At 36.7% G+C, this 15,956-nt stretch overlaps 3 protein-coding genes across 3 annotated transcripts in view; 2 read left to right on the plus strand and 1 right to left on the minus strand.

The window, feature by feature from the left end:
• The first annotated feature begins 2,946 nt into the window (after nucleotides 1–2,946).
• Nucleotides 2,947–6,020, plus strand: LOC120624951. Its single transcript, XM_039891790.1, has 2 exons — nucleotides 2,947–3,365; nucleotides 4,651–6,020. Exons 1-2 carry the CDS (start codon nucleotides 3,122–3,124, stop codon nucleotides 5,352–5,354), a joined length of 948 nt encoding a protein of 315 aa, XP_039747724.1. The 5' UTR covers nucleotides 2,947–3,121; the 3' UTR covers nucleotides 5,355–6,020.
• LOC120624950 (protein ALP1-like) lies at nucleotides 3,361–5,832 on the minus strand. Its single transcript, XM_039891789.1, has 2 exons — nucleotides 5,495–5,832; nucleotides 3,361–4,410 (listed from the first exon to the last, which is right to left on the minus strand). The coding sequence occupies exons 1-2, from the start codon at nucleotides 5,803–5,805 to the stop codon at nucleotides 3,513–3,515; spliced, it is 1,209 nt and encodes a 402-aa protein (XP_039747723.1). The 5' UTR covers nucleotides 5,806–5,832; the 3' UTR covers nucleotides 3,361–3,512.
• A 5-nt stretch (nucleotides 6,021–6,025) lies between the features above and the next one.
• Nucleotides 6,026–15,956, plus strand: part of LOC120624948 (serine proteinase stubble-like) — a 54,782-nt gene continuing 44,851 nt past the window's right edge. Inside the window, exons 1-9 of the mRNA XM_039891788.1 lie at nucleotides 6,026–6,118; nucleotides 8,979–9,122; nucleotides 9,583–9,790; nucleotides 10,265–10,589; nucleotides 11,012–11,174; nucleotides 11,383–11,522; nucleotides 12,391–12,529; nucleotides 13,913–14,134; nucleotides 15,483–15,653. Of these exons, the coding sequence (XP_039747722.1) occupies nucleotides 9,003–9,122; nucleotides 9,583–9,790; nucleotides 10,265–10,589; nucleotides 11,012–11,174; nucleotides 11,383–11,522; nucleotides 12,391–12,529; nucleotides 13,913–14,134; nucleotides 15,483–15,653 (1,488 nt within the window). The 5' untranslated portion in view covers nucleotides 6,026–6,118; nucleotides 8,979–9,002. The remainder of the gene's footprint in view (nucleotides 6,119–8,978; nucleotides 9,123–9,582; nucleotides 9,791–10,264; nucleotides 10,590–11,011; nucleotides 11,175–11,382; nucleotides 11,523–12,390; nucleotides 12,530–13,912; nucleotides 14,135–15,482; nucleotides 15,654–15,956) is intronic.

The following is a 15,956-nucleotide window of genomic DNA, read 5'->3' on the forward strand; positions in this document are numbered from 1 at the left end:
TGACTAGCTGACCCGCGCAACTTCGCCTGCACCGAATCGGTTATTAGAGGTTTTAATATCCTAAAAAAACCTAGATACGAATTGCAGCGCTACCTACCAGGTCCAGTTTTATTTCCAAACTGTAATTCGCGGCCGGGCGGCCCGCTGTAGCATTTAGCTTGCTTTTTGCGTTTCTATACCCGTCGCAACTTCTAAGCGATAGGTTCAATTTGAATAATTTAAAAAGGAATTTGCAGGTATATAATCAAAATTAATATTTATAAAACTATTTATTTGTATAAGGATTAATATCATGATAGGAATGTCAACATGTTAAAATTATACCAGTGTTTTGAAAGAAAAATTATAAGAAAGTAGTTATTGTGACTTAACCATAACAGTTAGACATATAGCCTCGCGGATTTTTTTTGTAGATAATCACGTTTACTTTAAACATGTAGTAGGTACATTTATATATTTATCTATCATCAATCATTTTCGCGGCGTACCCCAGTAAAACTCTAAGTCAGTATTTCAGCCAATTTACAAAAAACCATAGTAAAATATACACTAAAACCATCATACTTAGATCCATCCATCAATTCTCAATCCTCACAAACTTTCGCATTTATAATATCAGTAGGATGGTACACATGCATTCGATCGTTGTACCATATGCCTTGCAACTTGCTAGTATCTGTGAAGAGTTATGTCCTTTATCTCCGACAATATTTATCATCTAGGTAGCTTCTGCGAGAAAATTATACTGAATAATTGTGTAACGCGAAAAAATTTTTCGTATTTAAGTGTCCTTGAAGAAATGAAGGTACGTACATAGATTATTTATTTATTAAAGTTTTAAGTTTAAGGAGGTATTTGGTATATTGGTTTTTATAAAAGTTTTGCAGCACTCGGCACCATTTAAAAATAATAGCATGGGTAAATTATTGATAGCTCATACCTCGGAAACTTGGCTCTTTGGAAGATTAAGGTAAGTTGGTACTTAAACATTTTGAATCAATCTATTTTTCGGCGCAGTGGGCAGCGACCCTGCTTTCTGAATCCAAAGCTGTTGGTTCGATTCCCACAACTGGAAAATGTTTATGTAATTAACATGAATGTTTTTCACTGGGTTTTTATTCTAAGGTTTTTCAGTGTCTGGGTGTCTATCTGTGTGGAAATTATAACTGTATTATATTCATAAAAATATTCATCGGCTGCTTACCTTTGTAGGTGCCCATAACACAAGCTCGCTTACTTTGGGGCTAGATGTCGATGTGTATTGTCGTAGTATATTTATTTATTTATAAACCTGCAGGCTATATTGAATAGCCGCCATTTAAAAAAAGTTCGGACTCTAGGTAACCTGAGATTTAAGGAAACGTCAACCCTAACCTTTTTAACACGCTTTTATTAGCTTCACCTGTATGAGCCCCCCCCCCCTTTGAGCTCGATTTTGTCCCACTTTTAACGGTCAGATTTTTTTCAAACTTTGTAGACATATCGAGGACCGATGACAATCCACTAATCTGAGAAGATTATTCCAATTTTCAATATAAAAAATAAGATTTTTTACTAATTACTACAGCGCCATCTAGACCCAAATGTAAAAAACCTATGGCGTTGCTAACAGATGGCGTTCGCGTACCTAAAAAATTCCACAGAAAACATTAAGCTACTAGATGGTAGAGGGCGTTAGCTGTTACTTTTTAATGGCCTGTTTTAAATAATAATTAATTACAGTTACTTAGAGTTGTCACGGAATTGATAGTAGATTAGATCAAGTCACAGTTTATAATAAAAAGCGTGTTTTTTTAGTGTTTTCTTTTTAAACTATTTTAACCCTAACATTTTCACGTAAGTGTAGAACAAAAAACAATAACATACTAAAACATACAATAATAGGAACAATAAAGTACTTACAGAATTAAATATTAATTGCAAAAATTTGCTGCGCAGTTTATACTATAAATAGCTTTGATAAAACTGCGATATTTCTTGGTTATCATGCGTATTGCTTTATACAAACACACGCGTAGTGAGATATGACATAATACTGTACCTAACATTTCACTCACTTAATTTTGATAACCTTATCATGAACAATGACAGAAGTAAAGGCCAATATTCACGATCCAATTTACAAACACACTGTTGCAATAGTTACCATTTGGTAGTATGAATAAAAGTTATTTCCTATAAAAAAATAGTAACTAACAAGACAATCATATGGAGATAAATTTTACCCTGTATAGCATGTTATTTGGCCTAGTTTAGATATTTCAATGAGAACGGGAAACGGTATTTTATAACACCGTAAATATTTGAAGAGAACCTCAAATTTAGGAGGAGCATTTAACGACACTTCCCCGCTTTATAATGTTTTTACAAAAAACGTTAAGAACAGTGATACAGGTACAACGTGTACATGAAAACCGAAATAATAGTTCACAGGTTTTAGAGGTACATTATGAACTGTCTCTGAGACGTATCTGTGAAACCGAAACGCTAATAGTGTTTGAGTAAACAACTGGCATAGTTTTTACTGAAAGAAATCAGATAAAGCCATGCAACGTCACATGCAAACTTGTTGTTGTGTTACTACTGTCACATTATTAGGTACGCGTCGCGTAGCGTAGACCGTACAATGCGCGTGTCGGTCTTTTATCTTTAATAGGGTTGTCATAAATAAACACTTAGACTGTTTTGAATTAGTTTGTATGGAAAAATAAATATGCTTCTTTTTATTTAATATATAGATAGATTCCTTATGAAATATACTTATGCATCCTTCAAAAGTATTTCGTAATTCGGTTACACGTTGTATTAGATAAGGCTGTGAAAAAGGGCCTTAAGTACCCAGCAATAATTCCACACATAATTGAAAACCAGTTATTATTAGAGAGGTGTAACATAACAGTATGAGAGTATTGTAAAATGTGTTTTGAGCTTATTTAGAGCCCTCGCCCACGGCGACTTTTTGTAGCGATGCTGTCGCGCATTTACTAAACGCACGCCAGCATCACTACTAACGCGTGTTAGTCGCATTTGCAACGCGCTACTGCATCGCGACTGTATCGATGCAAACGCGCGACCGTGTCGGACGACATCGGGGGAAGAACGGAGGGAGGGCGGTGCGTGAATGGAGAACCGAGCATCAGTGCAACACAGACAGGTCGAGAGTGCTGTTGTCCGTCACATGCGTAAAATGGAGTCGTTCGACACTGAATCATTTATTATGGCAATTCAGAACCGTCCTGTAATATGGGACTCGCGTCTTCCTGAGTATTCGAATAAGATTGCAAAAAGAAAGGCATGGGAAGAGATAAATGAAATATTTGATTCAGAATTTGGAGAAAAAACAAATAAAGAAAAGAATGCTTGTGGTAAGTTATTTAACTTTATTAAATTTTATCATTATAAATGTAGATGAGTGGTGAGAATTAATGAGATATAGATGTTCCAGAATAAGTGAATTAAGTTACGTTTACAGCCCTTTCTAGTTACTTATAGCTATTTTAGGTGAAATTATTTCAAATTTTTGAATCTTGCCACGGTACAGAACCTACACCGGTGAAATAGTCAGTATATATGTTTCGGATTGCAGTACCACTTAGTTCTGATCTTCGTCTTCCAATTAAAAGTAAATTATCACTGGCAGGTGGATCTTGGAATCCGACTATACTCAAAGTGTGATCAAACTTGTACCCATCTCGCTTACGTATAAAATTGTGCAATACGCAACACGCTTTAACAATATTCGTAGCAAAATCTACATTAACGTTTATGGGCCGGTTGAAAATTTTAAATTTGTTACTCAATATACCAAACGTACATTCAATATAACGCCTTGCGCGCGTCAAACGGTAATTATATATTCTCTTCTTTCGTGGTAAATGTTTACCAGCGTATGGTCTTTGCAAGTGTTGTGATAAAGCAAATCCTTCGTCGCCAATAAACGAAAACGGTATAGGTATTCCATTGTTAGATATAGGTCTTGGTTGAGGTAAATTATAATTTCCTTGTCGTAACTTTTTTACCCATTCGCTGCTGTCATGTATTGTTGAATCTGAGCTCTTTCCATAACATCCGACATCTATATCTATGAAATTGTAATTAGCGTCACATATTGCTAACAAAACGATGGAAAAAAAATGTTTGTAATTGTAATATTCTGAGCCGGTATGACATGGTTTTATAATTCTTATATGTTTTCCATCTATTGCTCCAATTAAGTTAGGAAAATTAGCATGTTTCATAAATCCTTCAGCGGTTTCTAAATGTAATTCTTCTGTTGGCTCTGGCATGGAGATGTCTTTTACTTTTTTCCATATTACTTCCACAGTTTCCTTTACAATCGTACGTGCAGTAGTATGTCCACATTTAAAGTCCAAATGAAGATCTGTGAAATTACATCCAGTTGCTAAGTACCTGTAAAAAAAGGAAAAAAGAAAATAAAGTAATAAAAAATACATACCTACAAATATATAAATCACGCCTGTAAACCTGTAATCCTTGTCGGGGTAGGCAATTTAAGGGTGATATTCATTTTAACTCTCCGAGTCAAGATGATCCGAGCTAAATAGGGATGCCAAGGTCGTAAGGTTCTAGCTCCATTTGCATTAATTTTTCAATTGCATAACAATAATAAATTTGTATATCTTTTTTCAGCTATTGAACTCCAGAAAAAATGGAAAAGTTTAAAAGATTGCTTTAACAGAGAACGGCTGAAAGAAAAAAATTGTCCCAGTGGGTCCGGGGCTAAACCCAGAAAACAATATGTTTACTATAAATTATTGTCATTTTTACAACCTTTGACCGAAATCAGACCACCAAGTCGACCTACAGTTACTGAGGAAAACGACTCCGAAGGCTGTTTGGAATCTTTTGTTATTCCAAAATCAAAGAAGCTTAAAACAAGTGATGGCGTTGATGATGCACAAAACAAATTATACGAAATTCTAACTGAGAAATTGAACAAAGCCACGCCCGCCATTCAACATCCAGATCAACATTTTTTACTTTCACTTTTTCCACATTTTAATTCCATAAAAGAAGAATATAAACTCGATGCGAAAGCTGAAATGATAAATTTGCTTCGCAAATATAACAATATGGCACAAACGTCTGCATACACCAGTCACTATGGATATCAGTCTGGATACCAAAGCTACGACACAACTCCTGCTCGTACAAGCAATGAAAGTAGTGTGTCGCAACTAATAAATAGCTACCACTCGGCGCCAACGCCTGCTGGTGCCAATGTCAATACTGCAGGTAGTTCATTGCAACATAATGATAATGATAATGAATATAATTACAGTAATGATGATTCTACACAAGATTCTATTATCACAAACCTATATTCGCCGTAAAGTAAAAAGTAAGAAATTAAAACCTTAATTAAGTTTAAGTATGATTAATATTGAATTATAATAATTATTTTTTTAAGTTGTGATTAAAAATGTGCAAAAACTATTAAAAGATAATTAACATAAAATTTGGTTTTTCTTACCTTAAAGTTATTGTTAGTCGTTCTTCAGCTGATATACATTGTCTCATCACTGTATTTCTGCGTGTCAACTCTGGTTTTACAATGGAAAGCAATTCACAAAACGTCGAATATGACATTCTATAACAACTTCTGAATTTGAGATCATAGGATTTTAGTATTTTAAACGTTGTTACATGATGTCCACTGAGTAATCTCTCTTTATTAAATGGGTGCATCCAATATTGACGCTGCTTTCGTTGCCTGCGCTTCGGCTGCTTACGTAAAAGCAGCACCAAAGACAACGTGACTAATGTTGCCTCAACGGAGTCCATCTTGCAACTGTAGCGATCGCAGGTATTTTTGTGCTGTTACTGAATCGCGTTTGCATCGAGACAGAAGCGCGACAGTATCGCGTTTGCTTCGCGACTGAATCTAAGACCGTGGGCGAGGGCACACAGCTAGCGACCGTTTCGCGACTGTATCGATGCGGACACGCGACAGCATCGCTACTGTATCGCTACAAAAAGTCGCCGTGGGCGATGGCCCTTAGTGATAAAAAATTACTTGAGTGGCATGAAAACAATTATTGTGTTTTAATAAATACACAAACTGAATAATAACAAACAAAAAAATCACAATTTTTTAGTAAGTTTTTTTTATTTTAATATTTTTCGAATTAGGTACTTTAATTTTGGTGCACTAAGAAACATCTATGGCGAGTTATGGAGACGCGGTGTTATGGTGCAGCGACGTACGAGTATATTATATAGGGGTTACGAGTCTTTATTTATTCTTGCAAAAGACGTGCGCCATCATTGTCAACCCATAACTGGGCCACTACATAGCACGGGTCTCTTCTTAGTGGGAAGGGCTAAGGCCACAGCCCACTACGCTAGCCAAGCGTGGATTTGTGGACTTTACACGTCTTTGAGAACATTATGGAGAACTCTCAATCATGCAGGTTTTCTCACGATGTTTTCCTTCCCCGTTGAAGCAAGTGATATTTTAATTACTTAAAACGCACATAACTTAGAAAAGTTAGAGGTGCGAGCTGGTATTCGAACTCGGCCCCCGAAAGTGAAGTCGAGTTCTTACCCAATGCTCTAACACCGCTTTATTGATATTGGTACAATTAAAGTTTTCGTCTCGCAGGGACTTTATGACGCGAATTTAAGCGTCGCGAGGTACAAAATGATCAACAAACTTTTTTTTTGGTTTCCATTACAGGCGGTATGTGCTGGGATTCGAACTTGCCTTCCCGAACGTGAAGTCCAGCTCCTACCCACTGGGCTATCACTGATTCAATAATATAATATATATTATTTGTTCTATTAAGTTATAACTTGTTTCCAGTAAACGATGATTTTTGTTTAACTCGTATGATTTTGCTCGGTAATATTTGTGAAACTACCCGATTGTACGGACATTTTATTTAAGCTGCATTAAGTTATGCTTTATAGATTTACGAGTATATGTACCTTCTATAGTGTACACTCACAACATGTTTTATTTTTAAGTTTAATGTTTCCCAACTAAGCGAATTTTTTATAATTCTTTTGAGAAATAAAGATCTTAAACCACTATAGGCTTTGAAACGTAATCATTTTTTTAGCAATAGAAAGCAAAACTATGACGAAATAACATAGGCTATCATTTCAAAGAATTAAATAATTTTAAGAATATTGCATCGTAAAGTAGCAAAATACGAATATTAATTAATTATTTGGCGTGTGCTGAGAAAACTATTGGTACGTAAAATATATGTACCTACGACATGGTTTGACAGCCGACTGGCGCAGTGGGCAGCGACCCTGCTTTCTGAGTCCTAGGCCGTGGGTTCGATTCCCACAACTGGAAAATGTTTGTGTGATGAACATGATTGTTTTTCAGTGTCTGGGTGTTTATATGTATATTATAAGTATTTATGTGTATTATATTCATAAAAATATTCATCAGCTATCTTAGTACCCATAACATAAGCTACGCTTACTGTGGGGCTAGATGGCGTTGTGTGTATTGTCGTAGTATATTTATTATTTTATTATTAAAGTACTTATGAATCCACAGAAAAACTGACGGTTTACCATTAGACGAAGTCGCGGGTAACAGCTAGTCATGAAAACTTGTTCCTTTTTCCAATCAACTAGCCTTGCACTTAGTTTTTGTTTAGTAATTGCTTAGTCACGATTAAGGACTGAAATTCATTAATCTAATCGAATTTTTTCGGCTGTTTTAAGATTAGAGTAAATAGTTCTATTATTTCCTTACTATTACGTGTTCATAAGTGAATTAGATCTAAGTATCTCTAGATAATTTATAAAAGATATTAAGCTTATTACTTCTGCTCAAGATGACTAAAGATAACTATGTTAGTCTAAAGTGGTGAGCCTAGTTGCTAGGACCTCGGCCCCACTTTCAGGGGTACTAATTTCCCAAGTTCTGTCCTCGGGTCACACCTCTAACTTTTCAGAGCTAATATCGTGAGGAAACCTGAATGCCTATTTTTGAATAATGTTCTCAAAGGCTACCAATTCACACTTGGCCAGCGTGGTGGACCACTGCCTAAAACCTAGGTACTCTGGGTGCCCTGTAGGGGGTCGGGGTTAAACAGATGATGATGACGAATCTCAATCCCGAGCGCAGTGTTGAGAGCTTTTGTGTTTGTGGGAATTAAAATTTCTAAGTTTTCTCTGGTATGGTCTGGTGGGCTTCAGCTGTGGCTATTTATCCTACCCACTACGACGTGCCGCCCAGCGCCAAGCGTTGAGTACGATGGGCTGATAAGCTGATTAGGAGTTACGGATTTAAAACAACTCACATAGCTTTTTTAGCATTGGCGTGCACTGGGGTTCTTACCAGGGTATAAAGCGGCAAAAATTCTCCTCCTATACGAGTTCAGTGGCGTGCACTTCATACATGCACAAAAGCACTGCATACCCAAATAAGTTTATATAACTCGTATTGGAGGGGATTTTTTTCCATTTTGTGCCATGTACCTGCTTAATGCATACCCTGGTCAAAAACCCTGTACGAGTTATATATAAATTTTAGGGTAGGCAGTGCTTCTGTGCATGTATGCAGTGCACGCCACTGCTTTTTAGGTACACCCACTTACATATAAGACCGCATCATCTTATAATAAGAATTACACATCACGAGGTAAAATTGCCGTCAAAGGGTAACCTGTAGTGGAAAATAAATAAATAAATAATTATACTACGACAATACACACAACGCCATCTAGCCCCAAAATAAGCTTACCTTGTGTCATGGGTACTAAGATGTAATAATACATAAATACTTATAATATACAGATAAACATTTATGTTCATCACACAAACATTTTCCAGTTGTGGCAATCTAACCCACGGCCTTGGACTCAGAAAGCAGGGTCGCTGCCCACTGCGCCAGTTGGCCGTCTTGTTGGAAACAAAAACTAGTGATAACAATCAGCCTTTTACACGCTTCTATGTAATTGTAACACGAACCTAACTAATTGTTACAGATTTTCAGAATCTAATTCATAAAAATGCTGCGTAACCCTAATTATTTATATGGCGACGATACGTTTCTGAGAGTACCGCCGCATTTGAATTGTGGCAAATATTTGCTTCAGAAGTTATGGCCGCACAACAATAAAGTTGCACTGGTGAGTACCCTAGTGTAATTTTAAAGTGATTACTTCTTTTGGGAGGGTAGACCGCTTCGTTACGTAACGCGTTACGGCGCCAGTCTGTCTAGCTTCCCTTTCTCTCACGCACACGGCAGCGGAAGGCAGGCTCCTTCCCTCTCACTCTAAACCATAACATACGTATTTCTGGCAAACGCTTCCTCCTCTCTCTTTAAGTTAATCAACATCAATATTAAATAGTTCTTCTTTTAAGTTATCCCTCGTCCCGAGCATGTATTTATTTTTCCCCAATTATCACAAAAGCGGTCTTTAAGAACTCGAGTCATACATTTTCCCAACTGCCCTGGGATTTTTATTTTTTAGGCGACAACTAGACATTTTAAAAATAGTTTTTTACGACTCTATTAAACTTTCCTACACATTTCGTACCAAGTAAGAAAATATTTATAAAAATTACAGCCAATATCTTGCATTTCAGATCAACGGCAAAACACACAACAAATTATCCTATCGAGAGCTAGTTAAAGATGCCATGCACCTTGCCATCTCACTCGCTCGTATGGGCGTTAAAAAGGGAGATACTATTGGCATATGTTCAGAGAATAGGAGAGAATATTACATTGTTGCCATAGGAGTTATGTGTACAGGTGCTACTTTGACTTGTGTGAATCCATCTTATACAGAAGGTATGTCCATCCAACTTTCCCGGGATGAAAGTACCCTGTGCCCGTCTTAAGGGTGCAAGCGTTTATATCTGCTAAATAACATCCAGGTCGATGCTTTTGTTGAGCCAAAAATGCGTGACATAATAATACACAAAATTAAGTCGTACCTAAGTTGAATCAGGAAACAAAACAAGTTTTGTTTCATAAAAGAAATTATTTTAATACCAAAACTTTTAGTTCCACAAAAATGCTAATTCAATGAATTATTATTTAGAAACTTAATAATTATTATGAAAAGAAAAGACAAAGAAAAACTTTAGCATAACAACACGTAAAAGAATGGCCACGTTCAACTCTCTTTTTATGGTCGGCTGACAAACCGCACCAGTCTTTTCCCTGTGCATCAAATAATACTCCCATATTGTATTCAGAAAATTTCCTAATTATATTAAAAGAAGTTCTAATAAAACTAAAGTGAAAATTTATCTCGTACAGGTGAACTCAAGCACGTTCTGGGAATATCGAGACCCAAAATCTTATTCTCCTCCCCAACCGCCTACGAAAAAGACGCTAAATCTTTTGAAACGTTACCCTATCTTGAAAAAGTTATACTTTTCGGGCAAGCAAAACCTAACAACACACTACTTTATGAAGATTTAACAAAACCAGCGACTGATGTTGAGATAAATTTAGAAAATTTCGAAGTACAAGATGTGGTTGGACAAATTGATACAGCTCTAATATTATATTCGTCAGGAACTACGGGTTTACCAAAAGGAGTTATGTTGACACATTTGAATTTAATAGCTACATGCGAACAGTAAGTTATTTTATAATACTAAGATTAATTTCCGTCATAGCCTGAAAAGTTGCAATTCTGAAGTGGCGATGGAGGGTTAGACAGCTTGGAGAACTGATGATCGCTAGGGACCCAAGTTGTTGGAATGGTGACCCCGATCCAGTAAGCGCAGCATTGGTAGAACTGCATAAATCCAGATAGACGTGGACGCGAACAGCACAAACCGTGCAATTAGGAACTCACTTCGAAAGACTTGCTTTTGCATCCTCATAATTTTGAATATATCATAGTTTACTACGCATAATTGCAAAAACACTTCTACATCCATTCTTAAACTACTCTCTTTGCATCTTAACTTTCTTTTGTCAAAAGGGTGTTCCACAAGGTGAACTGTTGGATCTCTTGTTATAAATAATATTTATAAGTAAAGGAAATTCTTGCAGGCCGTACACAATGGACCCAGAGGAAATAAATTTGTTTGTTACGCCGTGGTACCATGTCATGGGGATGGTAGGAACGTTAAGAGTATTTTGTTCTGGAGGCACTTTAGTACATTTGCAGAAGTTTGATCCTGATCTGTATATGAAAACTATCGAGACCTATAAAGTAAGTGGTTTTTTGTATACGTTATTTAATCGTTTACACTGTACATTAAAGAACAATTTAAAGAATCAGCTTTCGATCTAGAAGTTCTTAAATAAAAAACAACGAAATTAAATGCAAATCATCAAGAAGAGGAACGTTGCACGTTTTTAGACACGAACGACTTACATTAATAATTGTTTATTTTATAAATAATAACAACAATTTTCAGATAGTGCAAGTAACAGTTGCTCCACCTGTTCTCATAGCAGTTTGCAAGACCCAAGCTAATTATGACGTCAGTACGATAAAATTGGTATATTCTGGTGCAGCTCCTTTAAGAGATGACACTATTGAAGCTGTGAAAGCAAGGTTAGTGGAGTTATTTCACGCTGCACATAGAAATGAAGCAATCTTCTCTATTTTTATAATGATTCGCTATCTGATTCCACTATCTAGATTCCCAGTCAACAACTCTCCACATATATAGGTTCGAAACAGATCAGTCAATGTGTCAGTGCCTTCTTTAAACAGTTCTGCACACTGTGGATTACCTTAAGCTTATGGTTAAGGTCAGATTGTGACAGAATTAAAATATCCGAGTTTCTCAGGTATTTTCTGAGAATAATAATAATCCCGAAACTTTAAGATGAATTTACTTTTTTTTAAGAACCTTAATAGGATAGGCAGACTAGCATCTTTGTCTGCTACCTATCCTTTTATATATAGGAAGGTTTAATCTTATACAATTAAGCTTAATTTACTGAACTACTCCGCAAAAAGCAGGAGAAACTGTATTGTGTAATTTGACTTTACAATGAATAATGGTTAAGTAAAAAGTAAGATTTTTCGGATGGACATTTCAGAGCTCGCCATGAGAAGAGCCCCAGGGCTCGGCGACATCGGGGACACACACAACGTCATTCGTCAAATGTGTCGCCTTTTATACCTTCGTTACCGCCAACCTATTTATCTTAGCTCCTATCCCATACGTACCTCTGAATATGTTAAGTTATAAATAAGTCATAATATTTCATGGAATTCCGCAAAGTAACGCCTGCTTCTATCCAAAAGGTTTGGATCTTTAAAATCGACCTTCAGCCGTATTGAAATTGCCTCTCACAAATACGCCCTGGATATAATTAGTTACTAGATGGTGTACTGTGGTAGTGTATAGTGTACTAACTTAGTAGATAGCTGAAGTAAAAGATAAATCTAACATTAATATTAATGATTTCAGATTCCCAAATCTAAAAGCAGTGTTGCAAGGCTACGGAATGACTGAGAGTACGTTAGCTGTAACCAGAGATACCTACAATTCTGATCCAAGAACCAAAGCAGCTGGAGTTGGTCAAGTTTTAAATAGCGCTATCGTTAAGGTAAAAACCAACTTGATGGGACGGCGAAGACGAGTTTAGTTAGCCGAATTTTTTCTAGGTTTTCTGCGCGGGAGCTGTCTATACTAAAATTCATAAACAACGTTTAACCGAATTACGAAATACTGTTGAAAAGTGCATAAGTATATTTCATAAGGAATCACTCTGTAAAAATAAGAAGCACATTTCTCCATACAACATCTTATAATACATTGAACATAAGACAGTCGAAGTCACTTGGCATATTTAAAAATGCTGTTAAGTGTCATTATCTCGCTCAGTAAAGACAACTATTATTATTTATTTATCTACTCAAACTCATATTTAAGTATTTATGGTATGTTAAAATATGTATTTATATATCCGGGGGGGGGGGGGGGTTTATGGGGGTCATGACTCTTTTAATGATTCCAAAAACAGCCACATGCAAACAGTATAGCCAAAGAGATTTTATTACAAGTTCATACATACTATAATGCGAAAACACTTTTTCCCCAACCTATTAGTAATGAAGACAGTGAAATTGTAAAACAACTAGCTACCGATTATTTATTACTAGATAACACTCCAGTTTCTGTTATTGGAAATGAATATCGGCTGTGGATGGTGAAGTGGCAGGCGTGGCAGTGGAGCCAGGACATACTCGTACCAAAGTCGATTTCTGATCTTATTTTAAATTGTGACATCGATATGTATCCTTATATAACAACATTTGTATGTATTATGGCTACACTACCTGTCAGTGTAGCGACAGCAGAAAGGTCTTTCTCTACGTTGCGCAGAATTAAATCGTGTACAAGTTAAGTTTTTCAAGGTTACAATTTTTAGGTACATTAATAAAATACCTACTTTTTACTTCTATCTATTGTCCTCAAAATTAAATCACAAGTTCTCGACTTGACCACGACTATGTGACCCCCTCCTGGCGCCAAAGCTGGATCCGCCCTTGGCCTGGCAGAGATCCCTACTTAGCGATAAGGCCGCCTTTTGTATCCTGCTTCATTCTTCATGTGTTTGTTCTTCTTTTGTCTCGTTTTTCTGAGTGGTGTACAAATAAAGAGTATAAATAAATAAATAATTTAAAACATTCTAAGTGTTTATTTATGACAACCCTTTTGAATATAAAAGACCGACACGTGCATAGTACCTACGCCACGCGACGCATACCTAATAAAGTGACATTAATAGTTTTGCATGTGATGTTATGGCTGAATCGGTTTCGTTTCAGTATAAACTATGGCAGTGTTTTACTAAAAACTATTAGCGTCTCGGTTTCACATATAAGTCTCAGAGACTGTAAATAATGTACCTCTATAAGCCTGTGAAGTAATATTTCGGTTTCCATTTTCACGTTGAAGTTTAAGGTTATCGTGCTCTTTTCCACAGATAGTAGACGTAGAAACAAGAAAAGTCTTGGGACCAAACCAGGCAGGTGAAATATGTCTGAAGGGGCCCATGATAATGAAAGGATACATCGGCAAAGATAGAAGAGAAGACTTTGATGATGAAGGTTTCTTCAGAACCGGGGATATTGGATATTATGACGATGACAAATACGTTTTTATTATCGATCGCTTAAAAGAACTTATCAAATATAAAGGGTTTCAGGTATGTAATAAAATAAGTAAAACCATACATTTTACATAGATATTTGAAGGACGGTCTTTAAAAATGTAATAATATATTTCTTGTGTGCGTGTGTATGTCACTGAACTCCTCCTAAACGGCTGGACCGATTTGAATGAATATTTTGGTATGCGTTTGGGTGGCTTAGATTCACAAATCAGCCCGACAGATGGCGCTGGGGTCCGCTAGTATTTATATATATTTATAATTTGACCGAAGTGGGCAACGACCCTCCTTTTTGAATCCAAGGCCATGGGTTCCACTCTCACAGCTGGAAAATATATGTAATGAACATGAATGTTTTTCAGTGTTGGGTGTTTATCTGTATATTATAAGTATTTGTGTATATTATATTCATATAAATATTCATTAGCTGTCTTAGTACCCATAACACTAAATAGGGCTAAATGGCGATGTGAATATTGTAGTAATAAGTTTACATATTTATTTATTTTGAAACTCTCAGCGTATAAGTTACCCTAAGTTGAGTGCAGATCTCCTCTCTTATGATGCAAGGGTGATATAGTGTTAAGACCCTTTACGTTGCTTTCTTTTTATTTTATCACGTGTAAGCGATAAAATGATATATCCAAGATGTTAACTCTGGTATGTAAGTTTTTTAAAGAAGCACCAGATTTACAGACAGCATGAATTGCAAAGATAAAATGGCAATGGAAGCACGTAGCAAGGAGGCCCGATGGATGAACCAATACCGAACCCGAGCTGTAAAGAAAGGCAGTGTTGGTGGATCCCTCATTATGTGGGCATACGATATCGAGGGACCCACAGGCAGTCGCTGTATACATGCAGCACAGGACGGTGGAGAGTAATAGCCTGTACTAATACTTATGTCCTTCAGTAGAACTCTATTGGTTGAAGTGATGATAATGTTTTTTTTTTATTATCGTGGTAATATGTGTGTGGTTTTTATCATAGTAATGTTAATCGGAAAACCATCGCCTGTGAATAGAGCAACACGAGTTAGACGTAGTTGTGAAGCCTTTTATCAAATACGCAAGGCCGCCTTTCAGATCGGAAAAAAACACGGAGGTTCAAGCTTGGCCGGATGAAGCTCTACTCATCATCATCATATCAACCCATTGCCGGCCCACTACAGGGCACCTGTCTCCTCCTACGATAAGAAGGGGTTAAGGCCCTAGTCCACCACCAGCCCAGTGCGGATTGGTGGACTACAACAAAAGCTCTACCACTTCTAAAATTAATAAATTTAAAATGCATTTTAAATTTATAAAATTGATAATTCCTGTAAGTGTAGGAAAACACTAATAAAAATACTAAAATTTATTTGAAATAAATTGTTGACTTCAAGGTTGCTCCCGCTGAAGTGGAGGCAGTACTGCTCCAGCACTCGGGTATCAAAGACGCGGGAGTGGTGGGGGTGCCACATGAAACCGCGGGGGAAGTACCGCTGGCGTTCGTTGTGCTACAAACGGGGTATAACCTGAGTGAGGAGGCGATTAAGGCTTATGTTGCTGAAAAGGTAATATTGGAAGCAGTATTGTCGATAGATGGCGCTGTTTCGATTCAATATAAATAATAGTTTATTTTCACAGGACAGACTTTCTAGAAAATGTCACACTAGTCACTTATTTATAGTAATAATTGAAGGCAAGATGCAGATGGAGCACCTCATGCGACTGCACCGGCCTTCAGACTGGACCACATTGCAACAATGCTGCTTAGCGGCAGAAATAAACATGGCGATAGTACTTCCCCGTAAGAGTTGTGTCACAAAAAGCTCTACTAGTAGGTACTTGTGCACTTGTAAGAGAGCTACGGTGAT

This window comes from Pararge aegeria, chromosome 7 (assembly GCF_905163445.1).
Source record: "Pararge aegeria chromosome 7, ilParAegt1.1, whole genome shotgun sequence".
Taxonomy (NCBI): domain Eukaryota; kingdom Metazoa; phylum Arthropoda; class Insecta; order Lepidoptera; family Nymphalidae; genus Pararge; species Pararge aegeria.

What these genes read in the sequence shown, in the direction of transcription:
- LOC120624951 (XM_039891790.1), top strand. Translation starts at nt 3,122, where the DNA reads ATGGAGAACCGAGCATCAGTGCAACACAGACAGGTCGAGAGTGCTGTT. An exon ending in TAAAGAAAAGAATGCTTGTG is followed by an intron (nt 3,366 to 4,650) that starts GTAAGTTATTTA and finishes ATCTTTTTTCAG; the next exon opens with CTATTGAACTCCAGAAAAAA.
- LOC120624950 (XM_039891789.1), bottom strand. Translation starts at nt 5,805, where the DNA reads ATGGACTCCGTTGAGGCAACATTAGTCACGTTGTCTTTGGTGCTGCTT. An exon ending in CGACTAACAATAACTTTAAG is followed by an intron (nt 4,411 to 5,494) that starts GTAAGAAAAACC and finishes CTTTTTTTACAG; the next exon opens with GTACTTAGCAACTGGATGTA.